This window comes from Schistocerca serialis, chromosome 2 (assembly GCF_023864345.2).
Source record: "Schistocerca serialis cubense isolate TAMUIC-IGC-003099 chromosome 2, iqSchSeri2.2, whole genome shotgun sequence".
Lineage (NCBI taxonomy): Eukaryota > Metazoa > Arthropoda > Insecta > Orthoptera > Acrididae > Schistocerca > Schistocerca serialis.
In genome coordinates, this window is record NC_064639.1 from 866,431,037 (window position 1) to 866,451,018 (window position 19,982).

At 41.7% G+C, this 19,982-nt stretch overlaps 1 protein-coding gene across 1 annotated transcript in view; it reads left to right on the plus strand.

Moving 5' to 3' along the window:
• The window catches only part of LOC126456475 (uncharacterized), a 341,682-nt gene that overhangs the window by 191,426 nt on the left and 130,274 nt on the right, over positions 1-19,982 (plus strand). Inside the window, exon 4 of the mRNA XM_050092226.1 lies at positions 12,075-12,215. Coding sequence (XP_049948183.1) covers positions 12,075-12,215 — 141 coding nt within the window. The remainder of the gene's footprint in view (positions 1-12,074; positions 12,216-19,982) is intronic.

A 19,982-nucleotide genomic window follows, 5' to 3' on the forward strand; every position in this document is an offset into this window, starting at 1 on the left:
TCTACGAGTCGGGGCGTGGAATGTCAGAAGCTCGAACGTGGTAGGGAAACTAGAAAATCTGAAAAGGGAAATGCAAAAGCTCAATCTAGTTATAGTAGGGGTCAGTGAAGTGAAGTGGAAGGAAGACAAGGATTTCTGGTCAGATGAGTATCGGGTAATATCAACAGCAGCAGAAAATGGTATAACAGGTGTAGGATTCGTTATGAATAGGAAGATAGGGCAGAGGGTGTGTTACTGTGAACAGTTCAGTGACCGGGTTGTTCTAATCAGAATCGACAGCAGACCAACACCGACAACGATAGTTCAGGTATACATGCCGACGTCGCAAGCTGAAGATGAACAGATAGAGAAAGTGTATGAGGATATTGAAAGGGTAGTACAGTATGTAAAGGGGGACGAAAATCTAATAGTCATGGGCGACTGGAATGCAGTTGTAGGGCAAGGAGTAGAAGAAAAGGTTACAGGATAATATGGGCTTGGGACAAGGAATGAAAGAGGAGAAAGACTAATTGAGTTCTGTAACAAGTTTCAGCTAGTAATAGCGAATACCCTGTTCAAGAATCACAAGAGGAGGAGGTATACTTGGAAAAGGCCGGGAGATACGGGAAGATTTCAATTAGATTACATCATGGTCAGACAGAGATTCCGAAATCAGATACTGGATTGTAAGGCGTACCCAGGAGCAGATATAGACTCAGATCACAATATAGTAGTGATGAAGAGTAGGCTGAAGTTCAAGACATTAGTCAGGAAGAATCAATACACAAAGAAGTGGGATACGGAAGTACTAAGGAGTGACGAGATACGTTTGAAGTTCTCTAACGCTATAGATACAGCAATAAGGAATAGCGCAGCAGGCAGTATTGTTGAAGAGGAATGGACAACTCTAAAAAGGACCATCACAGAAGTTGGGAAGGAAAACATAGGTAAAAAGAAGGTAGCTGCAAAGAAACCATGGGTAACAGAAGAAATACTTCAGTTGATTGATGAAAAGAGGAAGTACAAACATGTTCAGGGAAAATCAGGAATACAGAAATACAAGTTGCTGAGGAATGAAATAAATAGGAAGTGCAGGGAAACTAAGACGAAATGGCTGCAAGAAAAATGTGAAGACATCGAAAAAGATATGATTGTCGGAAGGACAGACTCAGCAAACAGGAAAGTCAAAACAACCTTTGGTGACATTAAAAGCAACGGTGGTAACATTAAGAGTGCAACGGGAATTCCACTGTTAAATGCAGAGGAGAGAGCAGATAGGTGGAAAGAATACATTGAAAGCCTCTATGAGGGTGAAGATTTGTCTGATGTGATAGAAGAAGAAACAGGAGTCGATTTAGAAGAGATAGGGGATCCAGTATTACAATCGGAATTTAAAAGAGCTTTGGAGGACTTACGGTCAAACAAGGCAGAAGGGATAGATAACATTCCATCAGAATTTCTAAAATCATTGGGGGAAGTGGCAACAAAACGACTATTCACGTTGGTGTGTAGAATATATGAGTCTGGCGATATACCATCTGACTTTCGGAAAAGCATCATCCACACAATTCTGAAGACGGCAAGAGATGACAAGTGCGAGAATTATCGCACAGTCAGCTTAACAGCTCATGCATCGAAGCTGCTTGCAAGAATAATATACAGAAGAATGGAAAAGAAAATTGAGAATGCTCTAGGTGAAGATCAGTGGCTTTAGGAAAAGTAAAGGGACGAGAGAGGCAATTCTGACGTTATGGCTAATAATGGAAGCAATGCTAAAGAAAAATCAAGACACTTTCATAGGATTTGTCGACCTGGAAAAAGCGTTCGAAAATATAAAATGGTGCAAGCTGTTCGAGATTCTGAAAAAAGTAGGGGTAAGCTATAGGGAGAGACGGGTCATATACAATATGTACAACAACCAAGAGGGAATAATAAGAGTGGACGATCAAGAACGAAGTGCTCGTATTAAGAAGGGTGTAAGACAAGGCTGTAGCCTTTCGCCCCTACTCTTCAATCTGTACATCGAGGAAGCAATGATGTTTAAAAGAAAGGTTAAGGAATGGAATTAAAATACAAGGTGAAAGGATATCAATGATACGATTCGCTGGTGACATTGCTATCCTGAGTGAAAGTGAACAAGAATTAAATGATCTGCTGAACGGAATGAACAGTCTAATGAGTACACAGTATGATTTGAGAGTAAATCGGAGAAAGACGAAGGTAATGAGAAGTAGTAGAAATGAGAACAGCGAGAAACTTAACATCTGGATTGATGGTCACGAAGTCAATGAAGTTAAGGAATTCTGCTACCTAGGCTTACTGCCTAGGTAGCAGAATTCCTTAACTTCATTGACCAATGACGGACGGAGCAAGGAGGACATCAAAAGCAGACTCGCTATGGCAAAAAAGGCATTTCTGGCCAAGAGAGGTCTACTAATATCAAATACCGGCCTTAATTGGAGAAAGAAATTTCTGAGGATGTACGTCTGGAGTTCAGCATTGTATATTAGTGAAACATGGACTGTGGGAAAACGGGAACAGAAGAGAATCGAAGCATTTGAGATGTGGTGCTATAAACGAATGTTGAAAATTAGGTGGACTGATAAGGTAAGGAATGAGGAGGTTCTACGCAGAATCGGAGAGGAAAGGAATATGTGGAAAACACTGATAAGGAGAAGGGACAGGATGATAGGACATCTGCTAAGACATGAGGGAATGACTTCCATGGTACTAGAGGGAGCTGTAGAGTGCAAAAACTGTAGAGGAAGACAGAGATTGGAATACGTCAAGCAAATAATTGAGGACGTAGGTTGCAAGTGCTACTCTGAGATGAAGAGGTTAGCACAGGAAAGGAATTCGAGGCGGGAGCATCAAACCAGTCAGTAGACTGATGACCAAAAAAAAAAACGCCAAATGAAATAGATCACCAAACACTTACGAACTGTAAAATAAGGAAGAAATTACAAACTAAGAAATTATCACGATACCCTGAGAAAAATAGCTTTTTTGGCTTGTCTTTACAAGAACAGAGGTGATATGGGCCATAAAACAAATGAAAAGTTACAGAGCTGTAAGCCGAAATGATATAAGAACAGAGCAGCCGAAGAATTTCGGAACAAAAGCTCTGAAGTGGTTGATTTCGTTAATGAATGAATGAGTTGAACCCCTTCCGAATACCTAAGCTGTGTAGAAAAACACATGTAGCTACTCTCAAGCAAGGGAAAAAACCAAAAGAATCAAATTTTCGTTTTATCTCGTTTTTGTGTCACCTATATAATACCTGAGAGAATGATACTGACTAGGATTTCATCAAACGTACCGACAATCCTTCTTTCCACAGACAATACGAGACTGGAATAGAAGGGAGAACCGATAGAGGTACTCGGGGTACCCTCCGCCACACACCGTCAGGTGGCTTGCGGAGTATGGATGTAGATGTAGATGTAGATGTAGATGTAGAAGTGTGAACGAGTCATTTCAGAGCATGCTGGCTTTAGGCCAGGAAAGTCATGCTCTAGCCAGGTCCTTAAGCTTACCCAACACGTCGAAGATGCAGCTTTTGTAGACCTCAGTGCTGCTTACCACACAGTGAATCAGAAAAACCTTATCCAAAAGCTGTACGTGACAGCGAGAGATTTCAGGCTGACAAAGGAAATCACAGGTAAACTCCAAAGCAGCAGCTTCTATGTAACGCTGCAAGATGTGAAGAGTCAATGGAGAAATCAAAAGAACGGATTACTTTAAGACAGCGTGTTGTCGCGGGTTTTCCACAACATATGTACGAATGATCAGCCATATCTTCCAAATGCAAGGCGATTTATCTGTGAGGATGGGCCAAGAGAGGGTGTTTGAGGAAGCTGAAGTCAAAATAAGCAATGCACTCGAAGGTTTGGGAGAGAATGATGATGTGAACCGTCTCTAGCCCAATCCGGGAAAGACTTCAAGTATGTGCTTTCTGCCTAAGAAACAGATATGCTAAAAGAAAACGGACACTCCAGTATACCAGGGAATTACTCTGGATCTCACCCTATGTTTTAGAATACAGCATGGGTTTGAAAGGCAACATCTCCAGCAGAAACAGCATCTTGAGAAAGCTGACAGGTTATCTGCGGGGCTCAAATCTGCAGCTTCTACGGCCACGTGTGCTGGACACTTGCTTTCCTGTGGAAGAGTGTGGAGCGCATCAGGCCCACACCAGGCATGCAGACGTGGTTTTAGACGAGTCACTTGGTTTTGTTACTGAGTGCCTTAGACCAAACACAGTCCCGAAGATCTAACCTTTCGCTGGAGTCGCCCCTCCTCCCATAAGACGCTCAATGGCGGGAGAAATTGAACAAGAAAAGAAGACAGAGAACCCAAAGCACTTGATATACAATTATACAGCTGCCGCACGTCTATTTAAGTCCAGGAAATTTTTTTGCCCCAGACACTACCATTAGACGCCAAATCAGACGTAGGCGCCATTTCCTGCGGCAGCAAAGTGATCCTAAGCCAGAGGGCTTTACTCCAAAGGAAAAATTGTGTCGTTACCACCTACTGTACATCACTTGGAGAACGCTTAACGGATTAAAGACAGAAGTCTGAGGGAGCAGAACAAACTTAGTCTCATGATGGTGTGAGGAGGACGTTACGTGCAGCTGCAGAGCAGTCCGGACACCAAATCACCTACCAGTATGCCAAGACATGGACGAGTCCTGTGCTCTGGAAGATATTTTAAATGAGACCATAAAGGACATAAAGGTTGTAGAAGTCTGGAGAGAAAAAGTGAGGTGTTTCTCCCTGACACGGAAAGTAAGTAAAGTCATAAATTTCCCTACCCGAGCTGCTGAAGATAGCAGACAATTTATTCAATTAACAATCACGCAAAGTTGCAGGTAAAAGTCTAGGGGTGTGCACATCTTGTCTTATATTGAGAGATCAGATAATAAAATCCATATGGAATATTACTGAAAGGGATACGGGAAAAGAAGTCATAGAACATGACATAATTTATTATTTCTGTTAAAATGAATGGGAGTGTTGCATAAGACAGTTCATGAGTAGCAGAGATTTTCCGTACTTTCTTTTTTAAAAAGAGATGGGAGAACTGGTGTAAATAGTTCAGAAGAAAAAGCAAGACAGTACACTGAAAAAGCAGTGTAGAGAAAATTTAGTGCATTCAAAACTAATCTCACATTCCCATCTAAAATAAGTAAGATCATCATGGCTTTAAAAAGTAAAACTTCATATGGGATGGATAATATCTCAATGAAAAAACTGAAAACTTGTGTACCTATAATATGTAATGTTCTTGGTCAGTTATCTAATGCGTCATTAACCCAGCGTGTTTTCCCAGAAATTGTGAAATATGACATTGTCAGGGCTCCCTATAAAAAGAGTGACTCCAGAGATGCCAACAGCTACCGCCCATTGTCACTCCAAAAATTTTTGAAAATGTAATGCACTCAAGTGGTGCACAAACCTGTATAGTAATGAGAAACTTAGTAAATCACACCGGTATTTCAAAAGAGACATTCTATTAAATCGACTATTTCTACATTTAGTGAACATGTAATAAAATACTTAAATGATAAAATGTCACGAATCTGGATCTACTGTGACTTTTCGAGGGCATCTGATTGTGTGAATCATTGTATTGTCTTATAGAAGTTAAAAAAATGTGTGTGAAATCTTGTGGGACTTAACTGCTAAGGTCATCAGTCCCTAAGCTTACACACCATTTAACCTAAATTATCCCAAGGACAAACACACACACCCATGCCCGAGGGAGGACTCGAACCTCCGCCGGGACCAGCCGCACAGTCCGTGACTGCAGCGCCTCAGACCGCTCAGCTAATCCCGCGCGGCTTTAGAGAAGTTGTTTTGGAATACATATTTCATAAAACGCCTGCTTTGGTTCTGATTTGAGAAACAGAATTCAGAAAGTTACCCTAGACTGTTGGAATAATACAAAGAGGGATGTCACGTCTACATCTACATCTACATACATACTCCGCAATCCACCATAAGGTGCGTGGCGGAGGGTACCTCGTACCACAACTAGCATCTTCTCTCCCTGTTCCATTCCCAAACAGAACGAGGGAAAAATGACTGCCTATATGCCTCTGTACGAGCCCTAATCTCTCTTATTTTTGTGGTCTTTCCGCGAAATGTAAGTTGACGGCAGTAAAATTGTAATGCAGTAAGCCTCAAATGCTGGTTCTCTAAATTTCCTCAGTAGCGATTCACGAAAAGAACGCCTCCTTTCCTCTAGACACTCCCACCCGAGTTCCTAAAGCATTTCCGTAACACTAGCGTGATGATCAAACCTACCAGTAACAAATCTAGCAGCCCGCCTCTGAATTGCTTCTATGTCCTCCCTCAATCCGACCTGATACAGATCCCAAACGCTCGAGCAGTACTCAAGAATAGGTCGTATTAGTGTTTTATAAGCGGTCTCGTTTACAGATGAACCACATCTTCCCAAAATTCTACCAATGAACCGAAGACGACTATCCGTCTTCCCCACAACTGCCATTACATGCTTGTCCCTCTTCATATCGCTCTGCAATGTTACGCCCAAATATTTAATCGACGTGACTGTGTCAACCGCTACACAACTAACGGAGTATTCAGACATTACGGGATTCTTTTTCTTATTCATCTGCATTAATTTACATGTATCTATATTTAGAGTTAGCTGCCATTCTTTACACCAATCACAAATCCTGTCCAAGTCATCTTGAATCCTCCTACAGTTACTCAACGACGACACCTTCCCGTACACCACAGCATCATCAGCAAACAGCCGCACATTGCTATCCACCCTATCCAAAAGATCATTTATGTAGATAGAAAACAACAGCGGACCTACCACACTTCCCTGGGGCACTTCAGATTATACCCTCACCTCCGATGAACACTCACCATCGAGAACAACGTACTGGGTTCTATTTCTTAAGAAGTCATTTGCATTGGGAGAAATTACGATAGGTGTGCCACAGGGGTCGATCATTGGCCCACTTCTGTACTTGCTTTATGTTAATGTTCTACCATTTTATTTTAATCAGGAGGCAGAATTAGTTCTGTTTACAGAAGATTCAAGCATTGTGTCGAAGCCAAGCAAAGAAGTATCAACAGAGAAAACAGTAAATGATGTTTCTGTGAAAGTTACAGGAGGATTTTGATAATTGGGTTAGCTTAAAACAATGATAAAATGCAGTTCACCCAATATCGTACTGTCAGAAATATCCCATAATTTTTTAACCTAGCATGCCAACAAGAAATAATAAACAAGATAACCTATTGTAAGTTCTTAGGTGTACATGCTGCTGAAAATTTATAATGGATAAAATACACAGTAGACCTGCTAAAACGTTTATGTTCCGCTACTTTTGCCATAAGAATAATTTCCAGTTGTGAGGATATAGGTTAACATATTTACCATATTGTCATTCACTGAATTTTATTGGATAATCTTTTGAATCAACTACTCACTTAGGGAAAGAGAATTCATTGCACAAAAGACAGTAATCAGAATTATGTGTGGAGTTCACACATGTACATCTTGCAGGTGTCTCTCTAAGCAACTGGGAATTTGAAACACAGCCTCATAGTCATTCATACATTGAGGAAATTTGTGATCAACAATCTATCTGGATTTGAGAGCAACAAAGTTATTCACAAGTACAACATTAGTACGAAAAATGATTTTCGTTACGCCTTGATGAATTAATCTTTGGTTCAGATAAGGGCAAAATATGATGTATAAATCCTTTGATAATCTAGCCATGGAAATAAAATTTCTGACAGATGGTAGAAGTGTTTTCAAAAGTCGATTAAAGATGTTTCTCATTAACAGATCCTTCTCTACCAATGAGCACTTGTTGAGTAGCAGTAGTTTGTCATATTTAAAGAAAGAAAAAGTCGTAAATGCCCAACATATAGCCATGTTTTTGTTATTGTTGTTTCTGTTGTGGTCTTGAGTCCGAAGGCTGGTTTGATGCCATTATCCATACCATTCTATCTTGTGCAGGCCTGTTCATCTCCGAGGAACTACTGCTACCTACATCCTTCTGAATCTGCTTACTGTATTCCTCTCTTGGCCTCCCTCTACTAAATTGGTGACCCCTTGAAGCCTCAGAACGTGTCCTACCAACCGATCCCTTCCTCTAGTGAAGTTGTGCCACAAATTCCTCTTCTTCCCGATTCTATTCAGTACCTCCTCATTAGTTATGTGATCTACCCATCTAATCTTCAGCATTCTTCTGTAGCACCACGTTTCAAAGTCTTCTATTCTCTTCTAGTCTAAATTGTTTGTTGTCCACGTTTGACTTCCATACATGGTTGCACTCCATACAAATACTTCCAGAAAGGTTTTCCTGACACGTAAATCTGTACTCGATGCTAACAAATCTTTTTCAGAAACGATTTCCTTGGCGTCGCTAGTCTACATTTATATCATCTCTAGTTCGACCATCATCAGTTATTTTGCTGAACAAATAACAAAACTCATCTACAACTTTAAGTGTCTCGTTTCCTAATAATTCCCTCAGCATCACCTCATTTAATTCGACTACATTCCATTAACCTCGTTTTGCTTTTGTTGATGTTCATCTTATATCCTCCTTTCGAGGCAATGCCCATTCCGTTCAACTGCTCTTCCAAGTCCTTTTGCTGTCTATGACAGAATTACAATGTCATCGGCAAACCTCAAGGTTTTTATACCTACTCCAAATTTTTCTTTTGTTTCCTTTACTGCTTGCTCAATGTACAGACTTAATAACATCGAAGACAGGCTACAACTTTGTCTCACTTCCTTCTCAACTACAGCTTCCGTTTCGTGCCCCTCGACTCTTATATCTGCCATCTGGTTTCTGTAAAAACTTTAAATAGACTTTCGCTCCCTGTATTTCACCCTACCACCTTTACAATTTGAAAGAGAGCATTCCAATGAACATTGTCAAAAGCTTCCTCTAAGTTTAAAAATGTATAAACGTACTGTTTGCCTTTGCTTAACTTATCTCCTAAGATAAGGCGTAGGGTGCATATGGCCTCGCATGATTACATTTCTCCGGAATCCAGACTGATCTTCCCCGAGACCGGCTTCTACCAGTTTTTCCAATCTTGTGTAAAGAATTCGTGAAAGTATTTCGCAGCCGTGACTTATTAAGCTGATAGTTCGATAATTTTCATACCTGTCGACACCTGCTTTCTTTGGAATTGGAATTATTGTATCCCTGTTGAAGCAGAGGCTATGTTACCTGTCTCGTAGATCTTGCACACGAGATGGAAGAGTTTTGTCATGGCTCGCTCTCTCAAGGCTATCAGTAGTTCTGACAGAGTGGCGTCTGCTCCAGGGGATTTGTCTCTTCTTAGGTCTTTCAGTCCTCTGTCAAATTCTTCCTGCAGTACCGTGTCTCCCATCTGATCTTCAACTGCATCCTCGTCCCTTGCCTTCAAAATTAACATGAAGCTATATAAATATGATTTTTTCTTTATTTTCCTTTGGTTGTTTGTAGGTGTTCTGTGTTAGTTCTGTTGACGCTATCCACATCATAACGTTTATCATAAATGTGATCTGTGGAACAAGTAAGTGACTAACCAACTAACTTGGAAAACGGCATAGGTCATCCCCGTTTTCAAGAAGGGACGTCGAACAGGTGTGCAGAACTAGAGACCTATATCTCTAACGTCTATCAGTTGTAGAATTTTGGAACACGTATTACGTTCGAGTATAATGACTTTTCTGGAGACTATACATCTACTCTGTAGGAATCAGCATGGGTTTCGAAAAAAGACGATCGCGTGAAACCCAGCTCGCGCTATTCGTCCACGAGACTCAGAGGGCCATAGACACGGGTTCCCAGGTAGATGCCGTGTTTCTTGACTTCATCAAAGCGTTTGATACAGTTCCTCACAGTCGTTTAATGAACAAAGTAAGAGCATATGGACTACCAGACGGATTGTGTGATTGGATTGAAGAGTTCCTAGATAACAGAACGCAGCATGTCATTCTCAATGGAGAGAAGTCTTCCGAAGTAAGAGTGATTTCAGGTGTGCGGTAGGGGAGTGTCATAGGACCGTTGCTATTCACAATATATACAAATGACCTTGTGGATAACATCGGAAGTTCACTGAAGGTTTTTGCGGATGATGCTGTAGTACATCGAGAGGTTATAACAATGGAAAAATGTACTGAAATGCAGGAGGATCTGCAACGAATTGACGCATGGTGCAGGGAATGGCAATTGAATCTCAATGTAGACAAATGTAATGTGCTGCGGATAGATAGAACGAAAGATCCTTTAACATTTAGCTACAATATAGCAGGTCAGCAACTGGAAGCAGTTACTTCCATAAATTATCTGGGAACAGACATTAGGAGTGATTTAAAATGGAATGATCATATAAAATTAATCGTCAGTAAAGCAGATGCCAGACCGTGATTCATTGGAAGAATCCTAAGGAAATGCAGTCCGAAAACGAAGGAAGTAGGTTACAGCACACTTGTTCGCCCACTGCTTGAATACTGCTCACCAGTGTGGGATCCGTACCAGATAGGGTTGATAGAATAGATATAGAAGATCCAACGAAGAGTAGCGTGCTTCGTTACAGGATCATTTAGTAATCGCGAAAGCGTTACGGAGATGATAAATAAACTCCAGTGGAAGACTTTGCAGGAGAGATGCTCAGTATGCTCCCTCCTACGTACATTTCGTGAAGAGACCATGAGGATAAAATCAGAGAGATCAGAGCCCGCACAGAGGCGACCGACAATCTTTCTTTGCACAAAGAATACGAGACTCGAATAGAAGGGAGAACCGATAGAGGTACTCAACGTACCCTCCGCCACACACCGTTAGGTGGCTTGCGGAGTATGGATGTAGATGTAGAACTATATTTCCTGAATGAAAGAGACTATAGTTCAATTCTTTTATCTTGGCGGTTCGCGCATGCCCGCCCAGCGAGGGAGATTGCTGTGTTGCCAGTTGTACACGCCAAGAGAAGCAGCGTCATAGTATAGTTCGCCAAACTTACGTTTAGGGGGGAGCGCGCAGTTTATGAAGTAAAGCCACCACGGCCGCATTAACCCTTTCGATGCTACAGAGACGTGCTCCCCGAATTCCGCGATGTGCGCGATTTTGTCGTCATTGCACTGCTCGCCTGTGCAGACACATGGCGTTTCGACTGCTTTGACACACTATCATTCGATTTCACAAAAACTATTTGGCCCAAAAATTTGATTTTTACACAACATCTTGACTGATACCTTCCCCCCATAAATGACTTAATTTTGTTTCGATGTTCAACGCAGTTATTGTGCAGCATTAGATGTAGTAAACCATTGCACGAAATTTTGAAGAGTTTGCAGAGGTAAAAGTCCATAGCGTATACTTTCCGTATGGTCGATATTAGTTGCCGCTAGAAATTTCAAAAAATTGCATTCAAATGAATAAAATTCATGAAGTAAGACACTTCGATATTGTTTTTAAATAAAAAAAATATTAAGCACCAAACAAGGTTTGAACTCAGAACCTTTGGCTTAGCAGCCATACACTTTAATCATTATCCTAATGCAGCTCTTCATTGAATAGGTTTCCCAGAGGACTTTAAAATTCCACGCAAAATACCGACAAACACTGTTGGTATGACTATGAATTACTCACGTTTCGTCGAAGTACAATAGGAAATAAACAATTACCGCCGTTCTTTATTGCGAAAAAGCGGTTAGTGAGAATGATACAAACACCTTTCCTTGCTATCGCCTGAATTAGGAGGCTTATTGCTTGTTTGGTTTAATTAATTAATAGAATATGAAGCAATTGGTATAAAGAATGCTTCTTCCAAACTTTCTGTAAAAGAAAGTCTGCTATCAAGACATTGCTTTTGTTCAATTACTTTATTTATGACTGAACGTTTATAAAACTGAAGAGACTCGTCAGTGCTCTACACTGCAGTCGAGCTCTGGCAACCTCGTTCTTTGTTCATTGGCTGACTGTGTTTTGTGACGTCAGATGCGCAGAACGAACCTAAACTCGGCCGCCGTCGTAAATGACGCGCACTTTAACAGAAACTGAGATCGTCGCGTGAACGGCGGCTTTCTTGCTTCGCAGAGTGCGCTGCCTTGGACCTGCGGGGCGAGAGCTGGGCGCGCCGCCTGGGCGCCGTGCGCATGCGGCCCTACGTCTGGACGGACGACGAGGGCACGCCCGTCACCGCCTTCAACGTCAGCTTCCTGGACGTGCGCTGGAGCCGTGAGTACGCCAAGGCGCCGCGCCGCTTATACACGGCGGTGCTCCTCAAAGCCTCTCTGCGCGCTGACCGAACTCTTAACTGAGCAGCATGAGGGGTGAGACTTGGAGATACTAGCTGCAACCAACATGTCACACTCACCGAAGAACCGGTGTCTGCCGAGAGGTCACAAGCTGCGAACCTACCGAGAGTTCAGCCACGAGGTTCTGTGGCAGCTCCTGATACGGGGTTCGAAGTAATATCAGTGGAGTGAATCTGAACTACTGACGCGTTTCTCACATAGAGTGTGCAAATATCCTCTCCGAACAAGGAAAACTCCCATTACACCCCTCTCAGATTTAGCGGGCCACTGGATAGACCGTCAAAAACTGAACACAGGTTAGCATTAAAACAGGAAGGTGAACTGAACTGTGAAAAAAGAAGCAAAGTAGAAACAGCAAACGGCCCAAGCGCCAGATATAAAACATCTCCACAGCAATAGCTAGGTTCATACCGCATAAGTTAATAAGACACGGGACTCTTCCACCATGGTACACAAAACGCGTCAGAACACTATTGCAGAAGCAACGAAAAAAGCACGCCAAATTCAGAAGAACGCAAAATCCCCGAGACTGGCTAAGTTTCACGGAAGATCGAAATTTAGTGCGGACGTCAATGCGAGATGCTTTTAATAGTTTCCACAATGAAACGTTGTCTCAAAATACGGTAGAAAACCGAGAGACATTCTGGTCGTATGTGAAGTACACCAGTGGCAAAAAGGAGTCAATTGAAACGTTCCCTTAGAAAAATTAATTAATCATTGACTCAGTCAGTAGCGAGCCAGTGGGTGTGTTGGACCTTCCATCGAGCTACGGGCCCCCTTGAAGATGTCTCCCGCAGTCGGATACGAAACGTTGGGAATTGACACAGAATTCTCATCAACCGACCACGGCATAACAGCCCGGATAATTATAATGGACATTTCGCTCTTTACCTATTCTGATCAACACTAAACTGACACACAATATTTTTAGCGCAACGCAATCTGACTTTCAATAATCCCTACAAACGAATGGCCCTGACTAACAATAACCTATAACTTTCATGAATCGCTTACCTCACAAAAATCTTCGTTATTCGAACTACTGCAATACAGCGAGCGCCACTACTGCCAGCTAAATAAAAGATTCTAACTACTGAAGGCACTAACTACTGATAGGCACAGTTAGTAAATGAAAGATTTTAATAGAGAACAAACAATGTATTTACCTTAATAATGTTCCAAAGTCATCATATATATATATATATATATATATATATATATATATATATATATATATATATATATATATCAGTTCATGATATCCAATATTACAAATTTACTCTTTCAGATAGACACACGTCCAGATCGTCCGCTCTCAAAATTCTGCCATCTCTCTCCCCACATCCACCACTGCTGGAGGCTCACCTCCAACTGCGCAACGCTACGCGTTGTTTTCATCCAACTGCCCAATACTACAATGGCGAATATTCCAACAATGCCAACCAGCCACAGATTGCACACAGCACAGCCAGTGATTTTCATTCAGAGCGCTACGTGACGTTACCAACATAAAAACACCAGCCACAGACTACACACAGCACAGCCAGTGATCTTCATACAGAGCGCTACGTGACGTTGCCAACATAAAAACCTAAGCAGCCTACTTACGCAATACCGTCACTGCGCGACAGCGATGGAAATGCTATCGATGATGGTGCCATTAAAGCGGAGTTACTAAATACAGTTTTCCGCAATTCCTTCACTAAAAAAGACGAAGTAAATATTCCAGAATTCGAAACCAGAACAGCTGTTAACATTAATGACATAAAAGTAGATATCTTAGGGGTTGCGAAACAACTCAGATCACTTCAGAAAGGCAAGTCTTCTGGTCCAGATGGTATACCAATCAGTTTCCTTTCAGAGTATGTAGACACAACAGCGCCTTTCTTAGCAATCATATACAACCGCTCACTTGACGAAAGGTCTGTACCTAAAGACTGGAAAGTAGAACAGGTCACACCATTATTCAAGAAAGGAAAGAGGAGTAACCCATTGAATTACAGACCCATATCACTAACCTCAATTTGCAGTAGTATTTTAGAGCATATACTGTACTCAAACATTATGAATCACCCTGAAGAAAATGACTTGTTGATACATAACCAACACGGATTCAGAAAATATCGTTCTTGTGCAACACAGCTAGCTAGCTCTTTATTCCCATCAAGTAATGTGTGCTGTCGACAAGGAATCTCAAATCGATTCCATATTCCTAGATTTCCAGAAGGCTTTTGATACCGTTCCTCACAAGTGACTATTAATCAAATTGCGTACATATGGAGTATCGTCTCAGTTGCGTGAATGTATTCGTAATTTCCTCTCAGAGAGGTCACAGTTCGTAGTGATGGACGGTAAATCATCGACTAGAACAGAAGTGATATCTGGCGTTCCGCGAGGTAGTGTCACAGGCCTTCTGCTGTTCCTGATTTACATAAATGATCTAGGTGATAATCTGAGCAGCCCTCTTAGATTGTTTGCAGATGATGCTGTAATTTACCGTCTAGTAAAATCATCAGACCAGCAATTCCAATTACAAAATGATCTAGAGAGAATTTCTGTATGGCGCGAAAAGTGGCAATTGGCACTAAACAAAGAAAAGTGCGAGGTCATCCACATGGGTACAAAAAGAAATCCGATAAATTTTGGGTATACGAAAAATCGCACAAATCTAAGGGCTGTCAATTCTACTAAATACCTGGGAATTACAATTACGAGCAACTTAAATTGGAAAGACCTCATAGATAATATTGTGGGGAAGGCGAAACAAAGACTGCGCTTTGTTGGCAGAACACTTAGAAGGTGCGACAAACCCACTAAAGAGACAGCCTACATTACACTTGTCCTTCCTCTGCTGGAATATTGCTGCGCGGTATGGGATCCTTACCAGGTGGGATTGACGGAGGACATCGAAAAAGTGCAAAGAAGGGCAGCTCGTTTCATGTTATTGCGCAGTAGGAGTGAGAGTGTCACTGATAGGCGGTTTTATTTGCGGCGAGATCTATTTACGAAATTTCAATCACCAACTTTCACTTCCGAATGCGAAAATATTTTGTTGACACCCACCTACGTAGGGAGAAATGATCATCATAATAAAATAAGAGAAATCAGAACTCGAACGGAAAGATTCAGGTGTTCCTTTTTCCCACGCACCATTCGAGAGTGGAATGGTAGAGAAGCAGTATGAAAATGGTTCGACGAACCCTCTGCCAGGCATTTAAGTGTGAATTGCAGAATAACCATGTAGATGTAGATGTAGATCTAGCGATTGTGAATAGCTAAGGCGTCGTGGTTGTGTGGGCATGGTGTTTGACCTCCCAAGTGCCCGACTTTTTTTTCACAAAATTTTAAATTTTTAACTGATGCCTCTTATCTCTGTATTGAAATTTGTGTCTGTGTCGTGGTGTAACGTTCGCTTGCAACTGCGAGGCGTAACGAAGTGAGCTCCTGACAAACGTACAGGGTGAAAATCATTGAACTGTATGAAGTAAATCTGTCGTAACTTCTGAACGGTTTGCGTTAGGACATTCAAACTGCACGATTGGCCGCGGGGTGTGATGAGAATTAGTACGCTCATGCATGGTTTTGGTATAGCGAGGAAGCCCACTTTCATTTGGATGGGCTCGTCAATAAGTAAAACTGTAGGATTTGGGGCACTGAGCATGCACATTTAGCAATCGAGAAGTCTCTCCTCCCTCAACGGGTGACTGCGATGGTGTGCAAAATCCAGTAACGGAACAATCGGTGCGATATTCCTTGATGGCACGGTGACTACCGAACGGTGCGTAAAGATGATTTCATTCCCATTATCCAAAATGACCCTTATTTCGACAAGATGTGGTTCATTCACGGCGGAGCTCGACCCCATAGCCGCGCGGGATTAGCCGAGCGGTCTGAGGCGCTGCAGTCATGGACTGTGCGGCTGGTCCCGGCGGAGGTTCGAGTCCTCCCTCGGGCCTGGGTATTTGTGTTTGTCCTTATGATAATTTAGGTTGAGTAAGCATGCAGCTTTACTGTATGATTAAATGATGATGGCGTCCTCTTGGGTAAAATATTCCGGAGGTAAAATAGTCCCCCATTCGGATCTCCGGGCGGGGACTACTCAAGAGGATGTCGTTATCAGGAGAAAGAAAACTGGCGTTCTACGGATCGGAGCGTGGAATGTCAGATCCCTTAATCGGGCAGGTAGGTTAGAAAATTTAAAAAGGGAAATGGATAGGTTGAAGTTAGATATAGTGGGAATTAGTGAAGTTCGGTGGCAGGAAGAACAAGACTTCTGGTCAGGTGACTACAGGGTTATAAACACAAAATCAAATAGGGGTAATGCAGGAGTAGGTTTAATAATGAATAGGAAAATAGGAATGCGGGTAAGCTACTACAAACAGCATAGTGAACGCATTATTGTGGCCAAGATAGATACGAAGCCCACACCTACTATAGTAGTACAAGTTTATATGCCAACTAGCTCTGCAGATGACGAAGAAATTGAAGAAATGTATGATGAAATAAAAGAAATTATTCAGATTGTGAAGGGAGACGAAAATTTAATAGTCATGGGTGACTGGAATTCGAGTGTAGGAAAAGGGAGAGAAGGAAACATAGTAGGTGAATATGGATTGGGGGACAGAAATGAAAGAGGAAGCCGCCTGGTAGAATTTTGCACAGAGCAAAACATAATCATAACTAACACTTGGTTTAAGAATCATGAAAGAAGGTTGTATACATGGAAGAACCCTGGAGATACTAAAAGGTATCAGATAGATGGTAAGACAGAGATTTAGGAACCAGGTTTTAAATTGTAAGACATTTCCAGGGGCAGATGTGGACTCTGACCACAATCTATTGGTTATGACCTGTAGATTAAAACTGAAGAAACTGCAAAAAGGTGGGAATTTAAGGAGATGGGACCTGGATAAACTAAAAGAACCAGAGGTTGTACAGAGATTCAGGGAGAGCATAAGGGAGCAATTGACAGGAATGGGGGAAATAAATACAGTAGAAGAAGAATGGGTAGCTTTGAGGGATGAAGTAGTGAAGGCAGCAGTGGATCAAGTAGGTAAAAAGACGAGGGCTAGTAGAAATCCTTGGGTAACAGAAGAAATATTGAATTTAATTGATGAAAGGAGAAAATATAAAAATGCAGTAAGTGAAACAGGCAAAAAGGAATACAAACGTCTCAAAAATGAGATCGACAGGAAGTGCAAAATGGCTAAGCAGGGATGGCTAGAGGACAAATGAAAGGATGTAGAGGCCTATCTCACTAGGGGTAAGATAGATACCGCCTACAGGAAAATTAAAGAGACCTTTGGAGATAAGAGAACGACTTGTATGAATATCAAGAGCTCCGATGGAAATCCAGTTCTAAGCAAAGAAGGGAAAGCAGAAAGGTGGAAGGAGTATATAGAGGGTCTATACAAGGGCGATGTACTTGAGGACAATATTATGGAAATGGAAGGGGATGTAGATGAAGATGAAATGGGAGATATGATACTGCGTGAAGAGTTTGACAGAGCACTGAAAGACCTGAGTCGAAACAAGGCCCCCGGAGTAGACAATATTCCATTGGAACTACTGACGGCCGTGGGAGAGCCAGTCCTGACAAAACTCTACCATCTGGTGAACAAGATGTATGAAACAGGCGAAATACCCACAGACTTCAAGAAGAATATAATAATTCCAATCCCAAAGAAAGCAGGTGTTGACAGATGTGAAAATTACCGAACTATCAGCTTAATAAGTCACAGCTGCAAAATACTAACACGAATTCTTTACAGACGAATGGAAAAACTAGTAGAAGCCAACCTCGGGGAAGATCAGTTTGGATTCCGTAGAAACACTGGAACACGTGAGGCAATACTGACCTTACGACTTATCTTAGAAGAAAGATTAAGGAAAGGCAAACCTACGTTTCTAGCATTTGTAGACTTAGAGAAAGCTTTTGACAATGTTGACTGGAATACTCTCTTTCAAATTCAAAAGGTGGCAGGGGTAAAATACAGGGAGCGAAAGGCTATTTACAATTTGTACAGAAACCAGATGGCAGTTATAAGAGTCGAGGGACATGAAAGGGAAGCAGTGGTTGGGAAGGGAGTAAGACAGGGTTGTAGCCTCTCCCCGATGTTGTTCAATCTGTATATTGAGCAAGCAGTAAAGGAAACAAAAGAAAAATTTGGAGTAGGTATTAAAATTCATGGAGTAGAAATAAAAACTTTGAGGTTCGCCGATGACATTGTAATTCTGTCAGAGACAGCAAAGGACTTGGAAGAGCAGTTGAATGGAATGGACAGTGTCTTGAAAGGAGGATATAAGATGAACATCAACAAAAGCAAAACAAGGATAATGGAATGTAGTCTAATTAAGTCAGGTGATGCTGAGGGAATTAGATTAGGAAATGAGGCACTTAAAGTAGTAAAGGAGTTTTGCTATTTGGGGAGCAAAATAACTGATGATGGTCGAAGTAGAGAGGATATAAAATGTAGGCTGGCAATGGCAAGGAAAGCGTTTCTGAAGAAGAGAAATTTGTTAACATCCAGTATTGATTTAAGGGTCAGGAAGTCATTTCTGAAAGTATTCGTATGGAGTGTAGCCATGTATGGAAGTGAAACATGGACGATAAATAGTTTGGACAAGAAGAGAATAGAAGCTTTCGAAATGTGGTGCTACAGAAGAATGCTGAAGATTAGATGGGTAGATCACATAACTAATGAGGAAGTATTGAGTAGGATTGGGGAGAAGAGAAGTTTGTGGCACAGCTTGACCAGAAGAAGGGATCGGTTGGTAGGACATGTTCTGAGGCATCAAGGGATCACCAATTTAGTATTGGAGGGGAGCGTGGAGGGTAAAAATCGTAGAGGGTGACCAAGAGATGAATACACTAAGCAGATTCAGAAGGATGTATGTTGCAGTAGGTACTGGGAGATGAAAAAGCTTGCACAGGATAGAGTAGCATGGAGAGCTGCATCAAACCAGTCTCAGGACTGAAGACCACAACAACAACAACAATGTGTAAGCTTAGGGAATGCTGACCTTAGCAGTTAAGTCCCATATGATTTCACACATTTCGACCCCATCGAAGCAGGAGAGTGTTCGATCTCCTGGAGGAGCACTTTCGGGACCGCATTTTTTGTATGGGGTTCCCAGAGGCCACTGGCATGGGTCTCGATTGGACGCCATATTCTCCGTATCTGAACACAGGCGACTCCTTTTTGTGAGGCTATATTAAAGACAAGGGGTACAGTTGTAACCTCAAAGCCATTGCTGAGCTGGAAACAGCAATTCAGGAGGTCATCGACAGAATCGATATTCCGACACTTCAGCGAATCATGCAGAATTTCGCTGTTCGTCTGAGGTCCATCATCGCCAATGACGGCAGGCATATAGAAAATGTCATAACCTAAATCCGAATATCTGTAGTGAGTTTACATGTTGAATAAAGTATTTGCACGCCGTAGTTTGTAATAAATTTTTTTTTTCAAGGAGTTCAATTGTCACCCTGTACCTCCTAATTGTACGACGCAAGTACCACATGTTATGACTCTTGCGTTACGTTTAGGGATTTTTCTTTTCTTGAATTCCTTTCTTGTAACATAGTTCACACCCATTTCTTTCTTGTTTTCATTTCTGTGAGAGATCTATACGGCATATTATCTGCTCTCACTACTCATAACTTTTACTTGCGACGGTAATACAG